Source organism: Miniopterus schreibersii, assembly GCF_964146895.1.
Source record: "Miniopterus schreibersii genome assembly, chromosome: 10".
Lineage (NCBI taxonomy): Eukaryota > Metazoa > Chordata > Mammalia > Chiroptera > Miniopteridae > Miniopterus > Miniopterus schreibersii.
Genome location: NC_138110.1, coordinates 75,465,979 through 75,482,964, shown reverse-complemented (window position 1 = coordinate 75,482,964; position 16,986 = coordinate 75,465,979). Strand labels below are relative to the sequence as shown.

General features: G+C 37.2%; 1 protein-coding gene across 1 annotated transcript in view; it reads right to left on the bottom strand.

Annotated features, from left to right (window-relative positions):
• Window positions 1–16,986, bottom strand: part of XRN2 (5'-3' exoribonuclease 2) — a 64,682-nt gene that overhangs the window by 13,411 nt on the left and 34,285 nt on the right. Inside the window, exons 21-27 of the mRNA XM_081150094.1 lie at window positions 15,421–15,504; window positions 14,404–14,501; window positions 13,688–13,767; window positions 12,448–12,504; window positions 5,441–5,509; window positions 5,215–5,346; window positions 3,156–3,283 (exon numbers count right to left, since the gene is read on the bottom strand). Coding sequence (XP_081006220.1) covers window positions 3,156–3,283; window positions 5,215–5,346; window positions 5,441–5,509; window positions 12,448–12,504; window positions 13,688–13,767; window positions 14,404–14,501; window positions 15,421–15,504 — 648 coding nt within the window. The remainder of the gene's footprint in view (window positions 1–3,155; window positions 3,284–5,214; window positions 5,347–5,440; window positions 5,510–12,447; window positions 12,505–13,687; window positions 13,768–14,403; window positions 14,502–15,420; window positions 15,505–16,986) is intronic.

Genomic DNA, 16,986 nt, shown 5'->3' with positions numbered 1-16,986 from the left:
TAAAAAACAGTAACACCTGATATTGGTGGGAGTTAGGGTATTAGAAATTTTCCTCTGCTGCTGTAGGAAATACAAATGGGTATGCTCTTATCTGGAGATTAATGTGATATTAACCAAAAGTTCAGAAATTCAACATAACCTTTTCATCCAGCAGTACTATTTGTAGAAATTTAGTTTACATTTAAATTTAAAATTAAAAAAATATGTATTATTAGAAGCAGCATGCATGTTTAAAATTTAAGCAATATTACTCCTAAATGATCTATGCATATATAATTCTAAAAATGGAAATCAGAAACATTATGAACTGAATAACAATGAATATATGACACAAAATAAAAGGAATATATGATATGAAGCTAAAGTGAAATATATAGCACTCAGTGCGTATATTAGATATGAAAGACTGCAAATAAATTACCTAAGTTTCCATCCCCCCAAATCAGGAAAAAAACAGCAATTTAATTCCAAAGAAACTAGAAGGGAATAAGAAAGACAAGCAGAAATCAATAAAAAACAAATATACAATGGGGGGGACCTCACAAAGCTAAAAGTTAGCTCAATGAAAACAGAAACAAAACACTAAACCAACAATGTTAAACAGGCCCTCACAATACTAATGAAGAAGAAAAGAGGAGCAGTACACATTGCCAATACCAGAAATTAACTTTAAAGTCCTATAGTCATTACAAAGATATTAAGAGTATATCATGAGACAACAGAGGCAAGAAAATACAATGAGATAAAGACAGCCTCTTCAATGAGGCTAGGAGGACTGGACAGATACACGTAAAAAAATCAAACCAGACCATTTTCTTACACTCTATACAAAAACAAACTCAAAGTAGATTAAAGACTTAAATGTAAGACTTGAAACCATAAAACTCCTAGAAGAAAACATAGGCACTAAACTTTTGACATCAGTCTTAGCAATATTTTTTTTGGTATGTCTCCTCAGGCAAAGGCAACAAAGGGGACGTCATCAAACTAAAAAGCTTTTACACAGTGAAGGAAACCATCAAGACTAAAAGGAAACCTACTGAATGGAAGACGATATTTGCAAATGATTTATCCTATAAAGAGTTAAAACCCAAAATATATAAAGAACTCATATAACTCAACATAAAAAACCGAACAATCCAATTAAAAAATGGGCACAGACATTTCTTCAAAGACATAAAGATGGTCAACAGGCACATTAAAAGATGCTCAGCCTGGCCAGTGTTGCTCAGTGGTTGAGTGGTGACCCATGAACCTGGAGGTCACAGTTCTATTCCTGGTCAGGACACATGCCTGAGTTGCAGGCCGGATCCCCAGCAGGGGGTGTGCAGGAGGCAGCTGATAAATGATTCTCTCATGGTTTCTCTCTCCCCTTCTCCCTTCCTCGCTCTGAAATCAATAAAAACATACTAAAAAATAAAGAGATGCTCAAATCACAAATTGTAAGGGAATGAAAATTAAAACCACAATGAGCTATCACCTCACACCTGTCAAAATGACTATGACTATTATAGAGCTACCATAGACCCAGCAATTCCACTTTTGGGTATTTATCTGGTTAAAATGAAAATACTTCAAAAAGATACATGCACTCCTAAGTTCATTATAACATTGTTTACAATAGCCAAGGTATAAAAGCAACCTAGGTCCACTGACAGATGAATGGATAAAGACAGACAGACAGACAGACACACACACACACACACACACACACTGAATATTACTAAGCCATAAAAAAGAATGAAATCTTGCCATTTGTGACAACATGGATGGACTTTGAGGGTGTTATGTTAAGCGATATAAGTCAGACAGAGAAAGACAAACACCGTATGATTTCACTTATATGTGGAATCTAAAAATTAAGACCAACAAAATGAAACAGAAACAAACTCATAGATACAGAGAACAACCTGATGATTGCCAGAGAAGTGAGGGGTGGTGGGGAATGGGCAGGTAAGGAGAAGGGGTTAAGACGTACAAACTTCTAGTTATAAGTCACAGGAATGTAATGTACAACATAGGGAATAAAGTCCTCTTTCTTTTTTTTAATTTAAATTTTTATGAAATATTCCAAAGATTCAGAAAACTACTGAGATATCACACTTGGATTTAACAAATATTATTAGCATTTTGCCACACTCCCCCTGCCATTCTGACGTCATCTGGTTAGGTAGCAACCAGACAACCAGGAATGAGGAACAAAGGGCTGCATGAAGAAAGTGGTTTTGAAAATTTGGCACATGACTTAGACTTTCTTGATAAGGTAGCACAACCATGGAGTTCAAAAATAACATTAAATGAGGATACCATTTAAAATTAATGCAAAACCTATGAAGCCTAACATTCAACTACTTCGTCTCTTTTCGACTGCAATCCAAATGCCATGCAGTTATTTTCATGGTTACCATTTCTGAACCACTTCTGTCCACAAGCAAAAGATAAGGGGTCAGGAAAAAACTGAGGTCTTCTGAGAACCACAGGGTTAAAGGCATATTCCTATCTGAAGCAATGCCTGACTTTATATTGGTGGTTCTGAGGCACAATTTGTTCAAGAAAGGGATATTAGCCGGCTGGGCGGGGCTCAGCAGCTGAGCATTGACCTGGGATCCAGGAGACTGCGGCTGATTCCCAGTCAGGGAACATGCTGGGGCTGTGAGCTCCATCCCCAGCAGGGGTGTGCCCAGAGGCAGCTGATCAATGACTCTCTCATCACTGATGTTTCCATCTCTCCCTCCCCCTTCCTCTCTCTGAAATCAATCAAAATATATTAAAAAGAAAAAAAAGAAGGGATCCTGTTGTCTTTCAATTAAGCAGTTGTTAATTACGTATCTATGCATGTGATGCAACTGTCCCACCACTTGTATTAATGGAATAAACAGCAACACATGCCACATACCTCTTTTTGCATATGCTCACTCAAAAGAAGATTTATAAATTAAAATAAATCCAATTCATATATTCAATTAACTATATATACACAGTAAAATATCTGAAGACTACATCAAGTATTCTCTTATAATTCTTCTAAATTATACTTTTTTAAGTCCACTCTCTCTGCATGGATACAATAAATCTTTTAGCAATGAAGATTAGAAACCAACCTTTGCTGTAATGTTTAATGTAGCATGTAAAATAACCAATTAGTAAAAACTTACTTGACATAAGCTTTGGAATCTGGGCCTGTCCTCTCAACAGCGGCCGGTATAAGTTTCCCTGATAAGTTACAGGTGGTGGCGCAGCATTGCTGTAAATGCCAGTTCCTGAGCCTCTCGGCATAACATGGCTGTAAAAGGAGCCCCCCAACCAAAGAAAATTATTATTATATCTAAGAGATATCACATCACAGTTGATACAAATTAAACAAGTGCTAGTAGCCATCTCTTCACAATTAGATCTGATTAAGATAATGCAAATTTAAAAGCTCATTAACAAAGCTCAAAACAGTACCTAATATTAGTGGTGACAGCAAATGTTCATTTGTCCCATCAAGATTCTTAGTGGATAATCATTTAAATATTTATTACTTAATTTAAGCAAAAATTATTTTTCTTTTTTTTTGCATTATATTTCAGTGTGTCTTATCACTGTACAGTTGTCTCTTGGTACCTGGGGGATTGGATCCAATACTCCTTGGGGATACCAAAATCCAAGGAGTCCTTATGTAAAATGGTTTAATATCTGCATATTTGCATATAAGCTACAATCACTTCATTCACATGGGTTCAGTGTAGTACTTAGCATGTGGCAAATTCAAGTTTTGCTTTTTGGAATTTTGGGAAATTTTTCCCTACAATATTTCTGATCCCCAGGTTGGCTGAATCCATGAATGTAAAACCTGTGGATACAGAGCGCTGACTGTATACACTACTCTGTATCATGCTGTTTTAAATTTACTATATCAAACATTTCCCTACATCTTTCATTAGTGTTCACAACTGCAATATGTATAACTACAGACTACTTTCCATGTTCATGTCTTCTGTTTTACTAAACCATTCCTCTAGTTTAGTACTAGTATTATAGATATCAATGCTCTGGAGATAATTAGGCATAAACTTTATGCTCCTCTAAAATTATTTTCTCAGGAAAAATTCCAAGAATAAGAAATTTGGATCAAAGTTAAGAGTATCTTTAAAACTCAGAACTCCATTTAGAGGTGCTTCTATGTTGCTTTAGAAAACAGTTGAAATAGTGCAAAAAGATATCTTAAGGATATTTTAAATTTGCATTTCTTCTACTATTGGGAATAAAGATTTCCAAAACAATCAACCACAATAGCAGCTAACATTTCCACAGCATTGAGGAACTGTTCTCAGCACCTGACAGACATTAGCTCACTGCATCCTCACTACAACTTCATAAGGTAGGTATAATTACTATTCCCATTTTACACACACGTATGGAGGCACAGAACGGTTCTGCAACTTGTACAAAAATATCAAGTGGTAGGAAAGGCATTTGAATCCAGGCATTTAGGATCTAAAACCCATGCTCTTAACTACTTACTATGCCACACTCATTGTCCCCTACTATTCACTGTAGAAAGTACATGGTGATGGCGACCTAATGCCTAAATCCCATTTTGAATCTTAAGGTTTTCCAATCAACTGAAAATACCTATTGATGAGTTATCATTAATTAATAAACAATAGTTCATTCATGTTTTCCCCAGCCTGTTGTTTTTATTCCAGCTTTTCACCTGTTATTGTTTTAAAGTCCCCCTCTCTATACACAGTTCTTTCAGTAGCTAGAAAAAAGGCAATTCAAAGCTAATAAGAGCACTCAATCTAACTAAAAGACAAATGAAAATTCAAGCAAAAATGAGACATTACTGTTCAAATACTGGTTAAGCAAAAATCTAGGAAACTGGTGGCTTTGTGTACTAATGTACACTTTAAAGGGATTCTGTCAACATTAATTCAGCTAAAACTTTCTTGAGAGTAAAAAGAATGTTTTATTCTCTTGAAATAACTGTCAGAAAGATAGCAAAATTTTTAGAGAGAAAACAGTGGAATTCTCAAGCAATACATAAAGTAATGCATAAACCAAAGAAACAGCCGTGAATTTAAACAGAAAGCAAGAAAAGTCATTAAAATATCTGCAAAAAAGTTCCATTTAAGTCTCTTAAATATCTGTGGCATAAATGCTGACTTAATGCTTCGTGGATGATTCAGAAAACTCAAACTATACAAATGACAGAAAGCTACCACTCACCCCAAAGTCCGGAATGCTGCCTGATCCAGGTGGACAGGCCGCCGGTCCCGATTAAAGCCGAGCTGGGGCTTCCACTGCCGCCCATTGCTGGATTTCTCCCAGTCACCAGGCTTCAGGACTGGTGCTGGTTTTCTGACCATTTGAAAAGACAGGAGTTACAGGGATAAACACTGTTCATAAGAAACAAACCTACATAGTCTGTATTCTACAGCTGCATTGTTGTTACCTTGCTCCTGGCAGCATCACAGCTTTGAAAACGTAATCTTCGGCGAACTGCGGGTCTTTAAAATTGACGCTGGGAAAGAGCGAAACACAGTTAGTGATTCTACTGCATTAGCCCGACTTAACCTCCATATAAAGTGGGGTGCTTTTCCTGTTTAGACAGAACAACTAAATTCAAAAGTCTTCTCCAGAAGTTACTCTGGTCAGTATCTTCCTCCCCTTCCTCCTCACGTCGTGGTTGGAAGGGCCACACGCTAGCTGACTGCGGCTGGGCCTCAACCCCCAAATTCTACTACGACACCAGAGACAGGGCAAGGAGGGCTACAACAACAACACACCCTTCACCCTGTTCAGTGCCTGGCAAAGGCTCCCCCTCCAGCACGCTAAGGAAAATCGGCTCTTGTTGCAATAAGGAAAAGATGCAAACATCAACAGAAATTTGTGAAATTTGTAAAATAAACACACACACGCAAATAATCAGGGAGGAAAAACACAAAACTTCCAGTTGAACTCTGTATCCTGCTCTACTAATGTGTTTGATATTGAAACAGTCATGATTTGGAAACTACACAAAGACCTATTTTATCAAGCTGTGCATTCAGACTGAGTATAACAAGCTGGGCCAAACTTTCTCTCTGGCGGAGCGTGCATGTGTCTACCCCACAGGCTGCTAAGTAGACAAGTCTTCCTCTGACAAAGCAGTGCCTCTCTGGGACTCCGGGTATGTGTCTGACTTATACTCACTGATGTTCATAACATCGGTACCATAATGTGGAAAAACTGCAAAACCTAAGTGTATAAGTAACAGCAGGCTGGCTAAAGAAGCTATGGTTCTTCCTAAAAACGAAATACTTAGCTGATATTTTAAACGTTTTGGTAAAAGAATAATGACATGGGGAAAATATATTTATGAGAGACTGGACATGTATTTACTAAAAGGTCCCCAGTGATATTCTCTATAATCAACCATCCCTTTTCCCCCTTTGTGCTTTTTTGTATTTTCCAAAATTTCTCTAATGATTACAAATTACAGTAAAAAAGGTTTTAATGAACTGGATGACATTTTAGATAACTAACTTTTTTCTCTTCAAATACTGCCACTTTAAATTATTAGGGCCCATCTGTTATAGAGAAATTTTCCTTGCAGTACAATTTAACTATATATTTTAAGTACACAAAAATAGCTTCATTTATAATAAAAATGCTATGAGCTCAGCTGCACTTCATTTACTCAGTCTGTTCTTACAAATCACTTTTCACTAGTAACTGTCTTTATTTCAAATGTTCTCTACTGGGCAGGGTGGTGTTGGCAGGGCAAGTCAGAACAGGCAGTGTTAACGGTTTAAGAGGGTGACAGAGAAAACAGTAGTTAGGTATTTGGGCTCATTAGTGCTTTGCAAATGCAAAGTAAAAAGAGAAAACTGGTAATAAAGATCTGCAACTAAAGCAGTTCCCTCTTTGTCAGCAGGGCTTTTCAGCCCAAACAAACTTTTACAGTGCCCATTGCACACATGGTCTCATAGTGGGAGCAGAGGCACAAACAATGAGCTTGCCTCCCCTTCTAAAAAAGAAAATAGGAAATGTTTAATTCGATTTATAAGGAATAAAGTGAAAAAGGCAACAAGAGGCAGAGAAAGGACGCTGTGTCAAAGCATGCGTGTGCACATACTTTCCACACACGTGCCTTTGTGTGGGCTACAAGCATGCGTGCACGGGGGTGGAGTAAGGGGATCCTTTTACCTGGGACCAAGGAAAACCTCATCACCCAAACGGTTATGGTTATAGGATGGCAGAGAAAAGAATGGAACGAAGACATAGAAAGGGTCCCAGGACCAAAGAGTAGTTTAGTTTCACTGGAGCAGCCTTCTTAATAGGGACCTGGGAGAGAAGTAAGCCCTCAAAAATGATTTTGAGTGACTATATCCTCAATTCTTCCAAGGAAGGTACATAACTCGTATCATTCTAAAGACACAGGACACAAACTGATTCATTACATGCAACGAATGCTTTAAGTTCTGAGACTTAATTCTCAGGTGGGACCCGGCTGGGAAGGGCTGGATTGGAGTGCCAAAGCATGTGAACAGAAGTGGGCAGAAAGACAGGCTGGTTGAACTGGGACACTGTTGTGAAGGGATTGTCTGACTACAACGTGAAGCCACTTCAAAATGTCAGTAAGGAAGTAAACACAGTCCAAGATGCAATTCAGAAAGAATCACCCGGCAGCAGTGTGTAAGAGCAGGGGGAGAGAACCAAAGGAGCTTCAACATGTGCTTGAGGTGGAAATGTTGGGCAAGCAAAAGAAATGGCAGGGCTGGTAACATAAGCCACAACTTAAACCTCGTAAAAGTGAGATACACAAGGCAGGAACCCAGTAAGCCAAAACCAGAGGGTAACTTTAATAGGAGACAGACTTTGGAAGTTCTTTCATTTTTCTGATTTATAAAAATTCTTATAGGTTGAGAATTAAAAATAATAAAAGTAATTTTATCACAATACATATAGAAATAAAAATACTAGAAATCATAAAGGGGAAAAGACCCAGATCACTCATTGACAATTTCTACCACCAGAAACAAAAGCGATGAATGATGGAGTTTATCAGGGGAAAGCATAACACTGAGATAAGACAGAAGCACTCTCAGGGCAGAAATGAGTTAACAGAACAGCGACTGAAAAGGCTGCCCAGCTAAAGTAAGAGACTTGTGTATTTATTTATATTGTTTCATCTAATTCAGTAAACAGGAGAAGTATTTTTAACCATTGCTTCCAGGTGAAATAATGCTGACACACCCAGCATAAGGTTCCACCCACCACACCAGCTCTGAGCCAGGAGTAGCATAATGGATCCCTTCCTTGGCAGATAACCTCTCTATTACTTTCATCACCTGTCTTCATAAACACACCAAGGACAAAAATAAATATAAATTTTAAACCTAAGTATGGTTGAAAGAAAGAAACTGAACAGTAGTTTTATTTGTGCCACAAGCAGCACTTCAAAACTATTTATAAGAATAAAATACTGTAGCGAAGTCTCAATAGAAAAGGAATAGAATGTACGACACCTTTTTCCAATTCAGGTCTCTTAAGAATTATCCTTAGAAACGCTATTCTAAGTACCATTATTGTTTGAGGGTGATAGCACTCTTCACAAAGACAGAAAACTCCAAACATCAAGTTTAATTTTTCCTCTACCTTTCCCTGATACATTCCATAATTAATGCTAAATCAGCACACCAATGCAAACTGTTCTAGCAGAGAAAATTTTGATTCAAATACTTGACATTTTAAAACACTTAAAGAGTTTATGGGCCTTAAGACATCTTTTCTGACATCCTATCAGAAGAGGTTAACCAGTTCAGTGTCCTATGAAGCACTACAGGCAGTGAAAGTTAAACCCTCCCAAGTGTTTTCAAAGATTAAGTCTATCACTGATTGCATGTACTCCACTTCTTTCAGGCTTTGGATTTCGAGTTATTTGCTTGCCAACCACAAGCTTGACAATTACTATAGTAATGGTTACATTAAAAAAAAAATCTTCATTTATATGCATATATCCATATGGTGAGGGATTGAGGAGGGGCGAATAGGGAGAAAAAGGGACATCTGTAATATTTTGAACAATAAAAAGAAACAAACGAAAATCTTACACACATATTCACGTTTTTTAAAAAATCTCCTGGAAGAGATAAAACATTTTATACCTTGGGTGATCCATCCAAAGGCGAATACAGAAAGTTTGAGAAACATTCCTCTGAAGAAATAAATTTGAGTTTAAAAAAAAAAAAATTCTTTTTCATCCTCACTGGAGGATACGTTTTCATTGATTTTAGAGAGAGAGGAAGGGAAGGGGGGAGGAAGGGGAAAGAGAGAGAGAGAAACATCGATCAGTTGCCTCCCATAGCACCCTGACCAGGGACTGAACCTGCAACCTAGGTATGTGCTCTGACCAAGAACTGAACCCGCTGTCTTTTGGTGTACGGGGTGATGCTCCAACCAACTGAACCACCAGGCCAGAAGACTTTGGTAAACACTGGTTCCAACACTATTAGAACTATTCTAAAACCTGACAATACTACTGATGAAAAGAATATATAAAGATTATATAAATTACAGATTACCTTTTAGAAGAGAAGTAATGGAGGGCAGGCTACAAAGGGAAGAACATCCCAAATAATGGGAGGAAGGCTAAGAGGTCAACGGGATGCGGACAGGACCAGCCTGGGGAAGGAGGCGTCCCTGAGGAACTATAGGGAGTCAGGCACAGAACCAGAGCTCTGCCAACTGATGAAAGGCCTTGGAAAAGCAGGAGTGTGATTCTAACGGCACTACAGAGTAACCAAAGGCTTCCAAAGGGCGGTGGTCTTTAGGAAAAAGAAGCCTTACATCAAATGCCAACAGATTCAGTGGGAAGGAAGGTGGAATCAAATGAATCAGCTGGGTGATCGCTACAGCAATCCAGGAGAGGAGCACAAAACAGGCTCACCGGGAAAGGGAAAGAATATTCCAGAATAGTGGTGCAGATATGGTGAGTAATGTAAAGTGAGAGCCTAAAGCATATAGCGAACTCCTAAGTCTGGGCAACTGGGAAAACAGGCGGTCCAGGGAGGGAAAGGACAAGCCAGCCAGGAGGACTGAAGCCAGCTAGAACACCGAGTCTGAGGGTTTACCCTCAGACTGCGTGTCTCTGTATCTGCTCTGCAGGAATGGAAAATTGCACCAGGGAAATAACTTCTCTGTAACTTAAAATCACATGCAGGATTTATATATTGAAAGTTTACAAAGAACTGCTCTAAAAAGAACTATGTCTAAGCAATTACAATGGCAGGGAGAAAAATAGCTCAGCTCTATTAAGCTACTACTAGGGTGAATGATTTATGAAATCAGAATTGGGGGGGGGAATCTCCTGGACCACAGCTAACCGTCTTCTCTATAGGTCCTTCCATGACCTTTAGACACCTCAATAATCTCTAATAATACTTTCTCAACACTTCAGACAAGACATGACATGATGGGAAGAACTCACCTAAACCCAAGCTGAAGGAAATTTTCAAGTATGGAATGGAGAGTGGATACACCCAAACAGAGAAGGGGAAAATAATGCCCGGAGTCACAACAGAGAGAAATAACTGACGACTGGAGCTGGAGGCTGCACTTTCAGATTTAAGGTTATAAAGCAAAATGACAGTGGGTGTACAACAAGAAACTGCAGTGAAGCTGAACCTCAATCTCGACATGCCCTCAAAGAAAACACTGAAAATGACCTCATACGGTAAAAGTTAACTTTGCTCTTTCAGGAATCTCTACGATATCAGCTCAATTTAGTCAATTTTATTTTGAAGTTCTTTTCAACATATATCTGAATAAGTACCTGGGTCTGAGATTTGTTTTATAATTTTTTTTAATCCTCACCCAAGCATATTTTTTCCAGTGCTTTTCAGAGAGAGTGGGGGCGAGGGGGAAGGAGGGGGGGGAGGGAGAGAGAGAGAGATGGAGAGAGAGAAAAACACCAATGTGAGAGAGGCACATTGATGGGTTGCCTACCACAAACGCCCCGATAGGGGCCGGGGATCGAGCCTGCAACTGAGATACGTGCCCTCGATCAGAATCGAACCTGAGACCCTTCAGTCCAAGGCTGACGCTCTAACCACTGAGCCAAACAGGCTAGGGCTGTTTTATAAATTTAATACCCTTGTGAACGCAGTAGATACCAAATAATACCAAAGGCTCTTTCAGGATCAGAACCAACCAACCAACCAACAACATCATACAAACAAAAACTCCAGGATTTGTCAATTTTGTAACATTCCCCTTGGGCAATACTCTCTATCCTAATTAGAAAGTTAAGTAGAATTAACTATTTTTAGAGAGCTGGGCAGGAAGGCCCTTGAAAAGATGCACAAAAATTGAGGCACACAAGCAAACATGTGACAATCCAAAGAGAGAACTGATAGGATTAAGCTGTGCGGCAAGCCAGAGACCCCAAGGGTTAATACACAGTGTCCACACCGGATCTGTGGGAGCCAGGCTGTTTGTAATGGGCACAGGAGCATGGCTTACAATTCTAAACTCCACCCTTAACAAAAGAGCCCAAAGACAAAGAGCCTGGACAAATTATGTGTAAAGACAAACAAAAGCAACTAACCTAGGAAGATCTTCCAAATTCACGATGGTTTTCTTTAAATAAAAGCATTTCTAGTATGGCAGTTGCTATCTAAATCCATTGAAGAGATGAGAAGAAACATGCTTATACGTCACAGTGAGAAATCGAAAATATTTCCTGAGAGAAATACTAAGAATGAGCGGGAAAGGAGGATTCAGGAATAGCTTTTACAAAATCCTCGAATTGCTAGGATGTATTTGCCTTACTCTTGTCAACATAAACAACATAAACCCTGTATTCAAGATTAGTGATTACATACAATAATTATACAAATGAGAAGTTTGTAGATTTTTATTCTAAACAGTCACATTACATTTTACAGTTTTACTCAATAGAAAAACCTGTCACCAAAGAAATAAGGTATTTATACCTTATTTATAAGTTTTCCACATAGCAGAAATTAGAGTTTATAATAATTGATTAGAATTACCACAAATTAATTCTATCTCATCTTAATCAAAGTCAAGTGTACAATAGTTTTTAAAACCATCTGTTATTTCAAAGAGAAGCGGTATGAGCCTCTGGTGTGCAGACCTCTGTTTGCTCCCATACAGCAAACTACTCCTAGAAACTCCTCCTTTCTATCTCCCACTTTCCTAATCCAGGAAGAATTAGAGGTTGTCAGGGGAAACCAGAAAGCAGAGAAGCAAGCTTGTTAAATCAGTAACCTTAACAATATACGTAATTTAAAGTCAAGAGGCTCTGCTCCGAAGTCTGCAACACAGGGGCTTCTCCAATCTCAAAGCATTGGTGGAACAATAGCTGCTATTTCCTTGTGAATCAGAAGTCTTCTTAAACTTATTTGCAAGGCAGAGCTGTGTTCTGAATGCCATGAATTTTGGAAAACTTACCTGATTGCAGTGTTCTGTGTCAGATCCCGTAACATGGGAACTGGAGAACATACTACTCTAAGGAGAAACAAGAGGAGTATCTATTTGTAAAGTGTAACCTTGTAGATGAGTAAAAGTAAGAGAAATAATTTAAACACACCAACAAAAACAATATAATAATTTACATCTTTAAAAAAGGCCCCTATCTCCCTAGTCTGTAATCTCATCAAAACAATCTCAAAAACAATTGTGGGCAAAAGACTTATATCAGAATTTGTAAAGAACACCTACAAACCAAAAGGGGGAGTGGGGGAACAGAAAAATAAATAGGAAAACAGAGCAGATCCAAATATATGGCTTCATTCTCATTAATAATCAGAAAAATGCAACTGTAAACCACAAGATGCCAAGAAGCATCCATCAGATTGACAAAATGAAGGTTGTGACAATTCCAAGGGTTTTGCAAGAACAGAGAGTAACAAGCTCTCTCACAAATTGCTGCTGAGATTATAAAATAGTGTAATCACTTTAAAAGACCACTAACTATTATTCAGAAAAATGAAGATACACATACTTGACGACCAGCAAATTCTATTCCTGGATATATATCCTTGAGCAGCAGTTCTCAAACTGATTTCAGAATCCCTTTACAAATTCTTAAAAATTGAGGACCCCAAGGAGGTTTTATGCTAGTTATATCTATCAATATTTACCTATTAAAAATTAAAACTAAGAAATTTAAAAATTACTGATTTAAAGATACCAACAATACACCTATTACATGTTAAGTTAAATAACATTTTTCATGAAAAACAAATATTTTACAAAGCAAAACAAAAAATAAATGAGAACATCATTGTTTCTTTAACATCTAATAGCTGGATTCTCTTATATGCTTTGATTCAATCTTGAGATATCACACTACATTTAGCCTCTGCAAAACTCCACTGCACACTCAAGAGAGAAAGAGTGGCAATAGTAAATATCACCATAATGTCTTAGTATCGTTATGAAAATAGTTTTGACCTTGTGGCTCTCTTGAAAGGGTTTTAAGGACCCCCTAAACTCCCTGCACAAAGCAACATAGCTATTACGTCAAAAAGCTGGGCTTTGACTCCAAGTCTTTTTTAGTCCAACAGGTTTTCTGTTCTTTTGTTTTCTATTACTAGAAAATAAAACATTTACACATTTATGGAACAAGGTAAAGATTCTAACTAAACTTCGTCCCAGTTACCCCAATTATACACAAATGAAAGCTTACTGATCTGGAAGGATGGCTTCTTCATCCAAAGAAAACTTTCCTTGAATCCCATGACATAATTCAGGTGGTACATCCACTGGCTGTGGAAAAATGCACTCCTGATTATATACCCCAAAAGAACGGAAAGCAGGGACTCAAACATATACTTCTACACCAAAGTCACAGTAGCTGCATTACTCTGAAGAGCCAAACGAGGGAAGCAACTCGAGCTCCGTCAACAGATGAACAGATAAACAAAACATGGTGTGTACGTACAATGGGTATTATTTGGCCATAAAAGGAGTAAAATTCTGTCACATGCTACAACATGGGTGAACCTTGAAACATGCTATGTGAAACGGATCAGACACAAAAGAACAAATACTGAATGATTCCATTTATGTGAGGTACCAAGAACAGGTAAATTCATAGAGATAGAAAGTAAAAGAGAGGTTTCCAGAGGCCGGGGAAGTAAAACATGTGGAGGTATTGTTTATTAATACTGTTTAATGGGTGTGGTGTTTCTTACAGAAAAATGACAGTATTCTGGAAATGGATACTGGTGATGGTTGCACAGTATGCATGTACGGTCTTAATGCCACAGAATTACACACTTAAGAATGGTTAAAATGGTAATTTTGTTTATACTTTACCAAAACCTTAAAAATGCATTCCTGATTAATTAACCAAAGAAATATACTGTCTAAAAACACTTCATGATTGAAAAGAGACCATACCTCCGTGGAACCTGTCTGATATAGCTCCAAAATGAAGTCATGAAGTGGATGACATTTCCCCACAAAGAAGACATCACCTCCAAGACTGTTTCTTCTCGCTGGGGACCAAGTAAGAAAAGAATTAAGATCAAACAATCACATCTGCAAGAGCAACATTTATGAGAATGACATACACAGCACTTATATTTTAAAAACGTAATTATAAGTTTACAAAAAATAATTTAAAAGCATTAAGACCTGCATGTGTGATCTCTGTAGGAAAAAACTTTGACAATAAGGTCTCAAATATCAATGACTATCAGAAAAATTATCACTAAAAGATATCTGAATATAGCATTACAAGATAAGGGACAAAGTTTTCTTATTTACAAAGAACTCAATTTTTTACTGTAAGAAATAAACATTTCCTGAGGAAACACAAATTGTATCATCTAATAACAAAGGTATTCTAAGGATGGTTGATATAGAAATGATTTCTACAGGTTTATTATACTGGTATTGAATAAACTTTCCAGTAGAGCTCAGCTTTGCAATTTCCCTATACGTTTAACTATCAGTAGTATGACAAAATACCTCTTTTTGTGCAAAATAACATTTCAAAGTTAGCACTCTGAGGGCAAATGCTTTTGTTTCAACCTAACCTTTTAAGAAAAGTTATTATTTGGGGGAGAGAATGGGGAAAAGGGAGAGGGAGTATTAATAATACTCTCCTCACACCCACAAAATACTTGTGTGTATGCATGTCATATAAGAATCAAAAAGTTAAAGGATATTCTTAAAGTGATGCTTTCTTATAAATGGAATAAACATTTGCAACTTAAAATTTTTATTTAATTATTATTCAACTTATGGATAATAAATTTTAAGAAGCAGAGTTAACTTTTGTTATAAAGAGGTAAAATAAATGATTTATGTTCCATTTATGAGGAATTTGACACACAAAAAAGAATTCTGTAAGAAAAGTAAAGTCCATATTACACAGACTCAATGCTGACCAAGTGGAAGTATAGTTCTTACTCTCTTCTGGAGTGAGATCTGGGTACACCTCTTCTAGGGCAGCTCGCAGCCTACGCTCATCCACAAATGGCAACAAAGCAACGCCTGGGAAAACAAATGCACGCCATTCACCCCAGATATTAGAATCATCAATTTAAATATTTTATATTTTCCATTCTTAAAATGACTTATATGAAAAACTATGTTTGCTAAACCTTAACTCTCTGATGATACAATTTTTGAATAAAACAAACAAGTGGCCCCCTGGACATCAGTCTATGTTCTGGCCTTACTTACCAGGATGTCCTTGGGCGAGCCAGTTATTTCCCAAGGGCTTGAGCTTATCCTTTCATCTTTCTAGGTGAAACCTATCTTTCTGGTTTCTTCTTTTGTAAAAAGAGATGATACAACTAAAATACTCAGTAGGGCTGTTTAACTAGAATACTTGGAATGTCTCTTCTAGCTCTAAAATTGCATAGCATTGTTTACTTTTTAAAACCTAGTAATTTATTTACAAAATATTTTAGGGTCTTGGTTAAAAAACTGGGGGGTGGGGCAGGGATTAGAATAGATGTTCACTTTCAGGCTGAAAATTGTCCTCTGAAGTGTGCTCTAATTAAGGTCATTGTTTTATTTGGACATACATGCATAATTTTCAAAAAGCCCACTAGTAGAACAGTATCCATTACTAGAAAAATATAAAAGTTATTGAACCTATGTATGTTCTGCTGTATACACTATAAATAGTATTTGGCTAAATAAAAATTTTAAGATAAATAGTAAAGAGAAATGCTATAATTCTGAAACTACTGTCACTCAAAACTGATGTATTTGTGATTACTGCCTTTAAAATGATGAGAAATAAAAGATTTTAAAGTTGTTAGTAATTATTTAGCTACCATATTTTCAAAGTTAGAAAACATGTTCAATTTTCTACCTAGAAGAATATTTTTTAAAGTAAAAAAGAAACTAAGTTTTAGTGTGAATTTTGAAGGTTCTAAAGTTATTTCAAGAACATAAACATTTACCATCTGAGTCAGGCTATTTCATTTACTGGTAAACACATGGAAAAAAACGTAGGGAGGAGTTCAAGTTTTATTTAGTCATATACTTAAATTTATATCATGAAAACTTATATTATCTAGCTTTTGTTTACTACCTACTAGATATAAGATCTAAACAAATTATCTGACTTTCCTACAATATCAACTCTAGACACTAACTCCAAACAGTAAACAACTTGCAGTGCCAATGACAGCAATTAGGTTACTAAGAAAGAAATCTGCCCTACTGGCCAGGGGAGGAAGGAATGCCTTACACCCAGATGTGATGATGGTAGTGCCTGACAGTGAGCTTATAGTAAAAATGACAATAGCAGGCACTTTTTTCCTGAGCACTTATTTTCTATGTTACATGCATTAGTTCATTTAACCCTCTCAACAACCTACAGATAGCCCAAGTAGTGGTAATACTAAGGTCAACATAGGGGTCAGACCCCCTGGGTTCAGATCTTAGTTCTGCCACTGTGTAACTGGTCAGACTACTTAAATCCCCTGTTCATCCATAAAATCCACAGCATTTGAAATG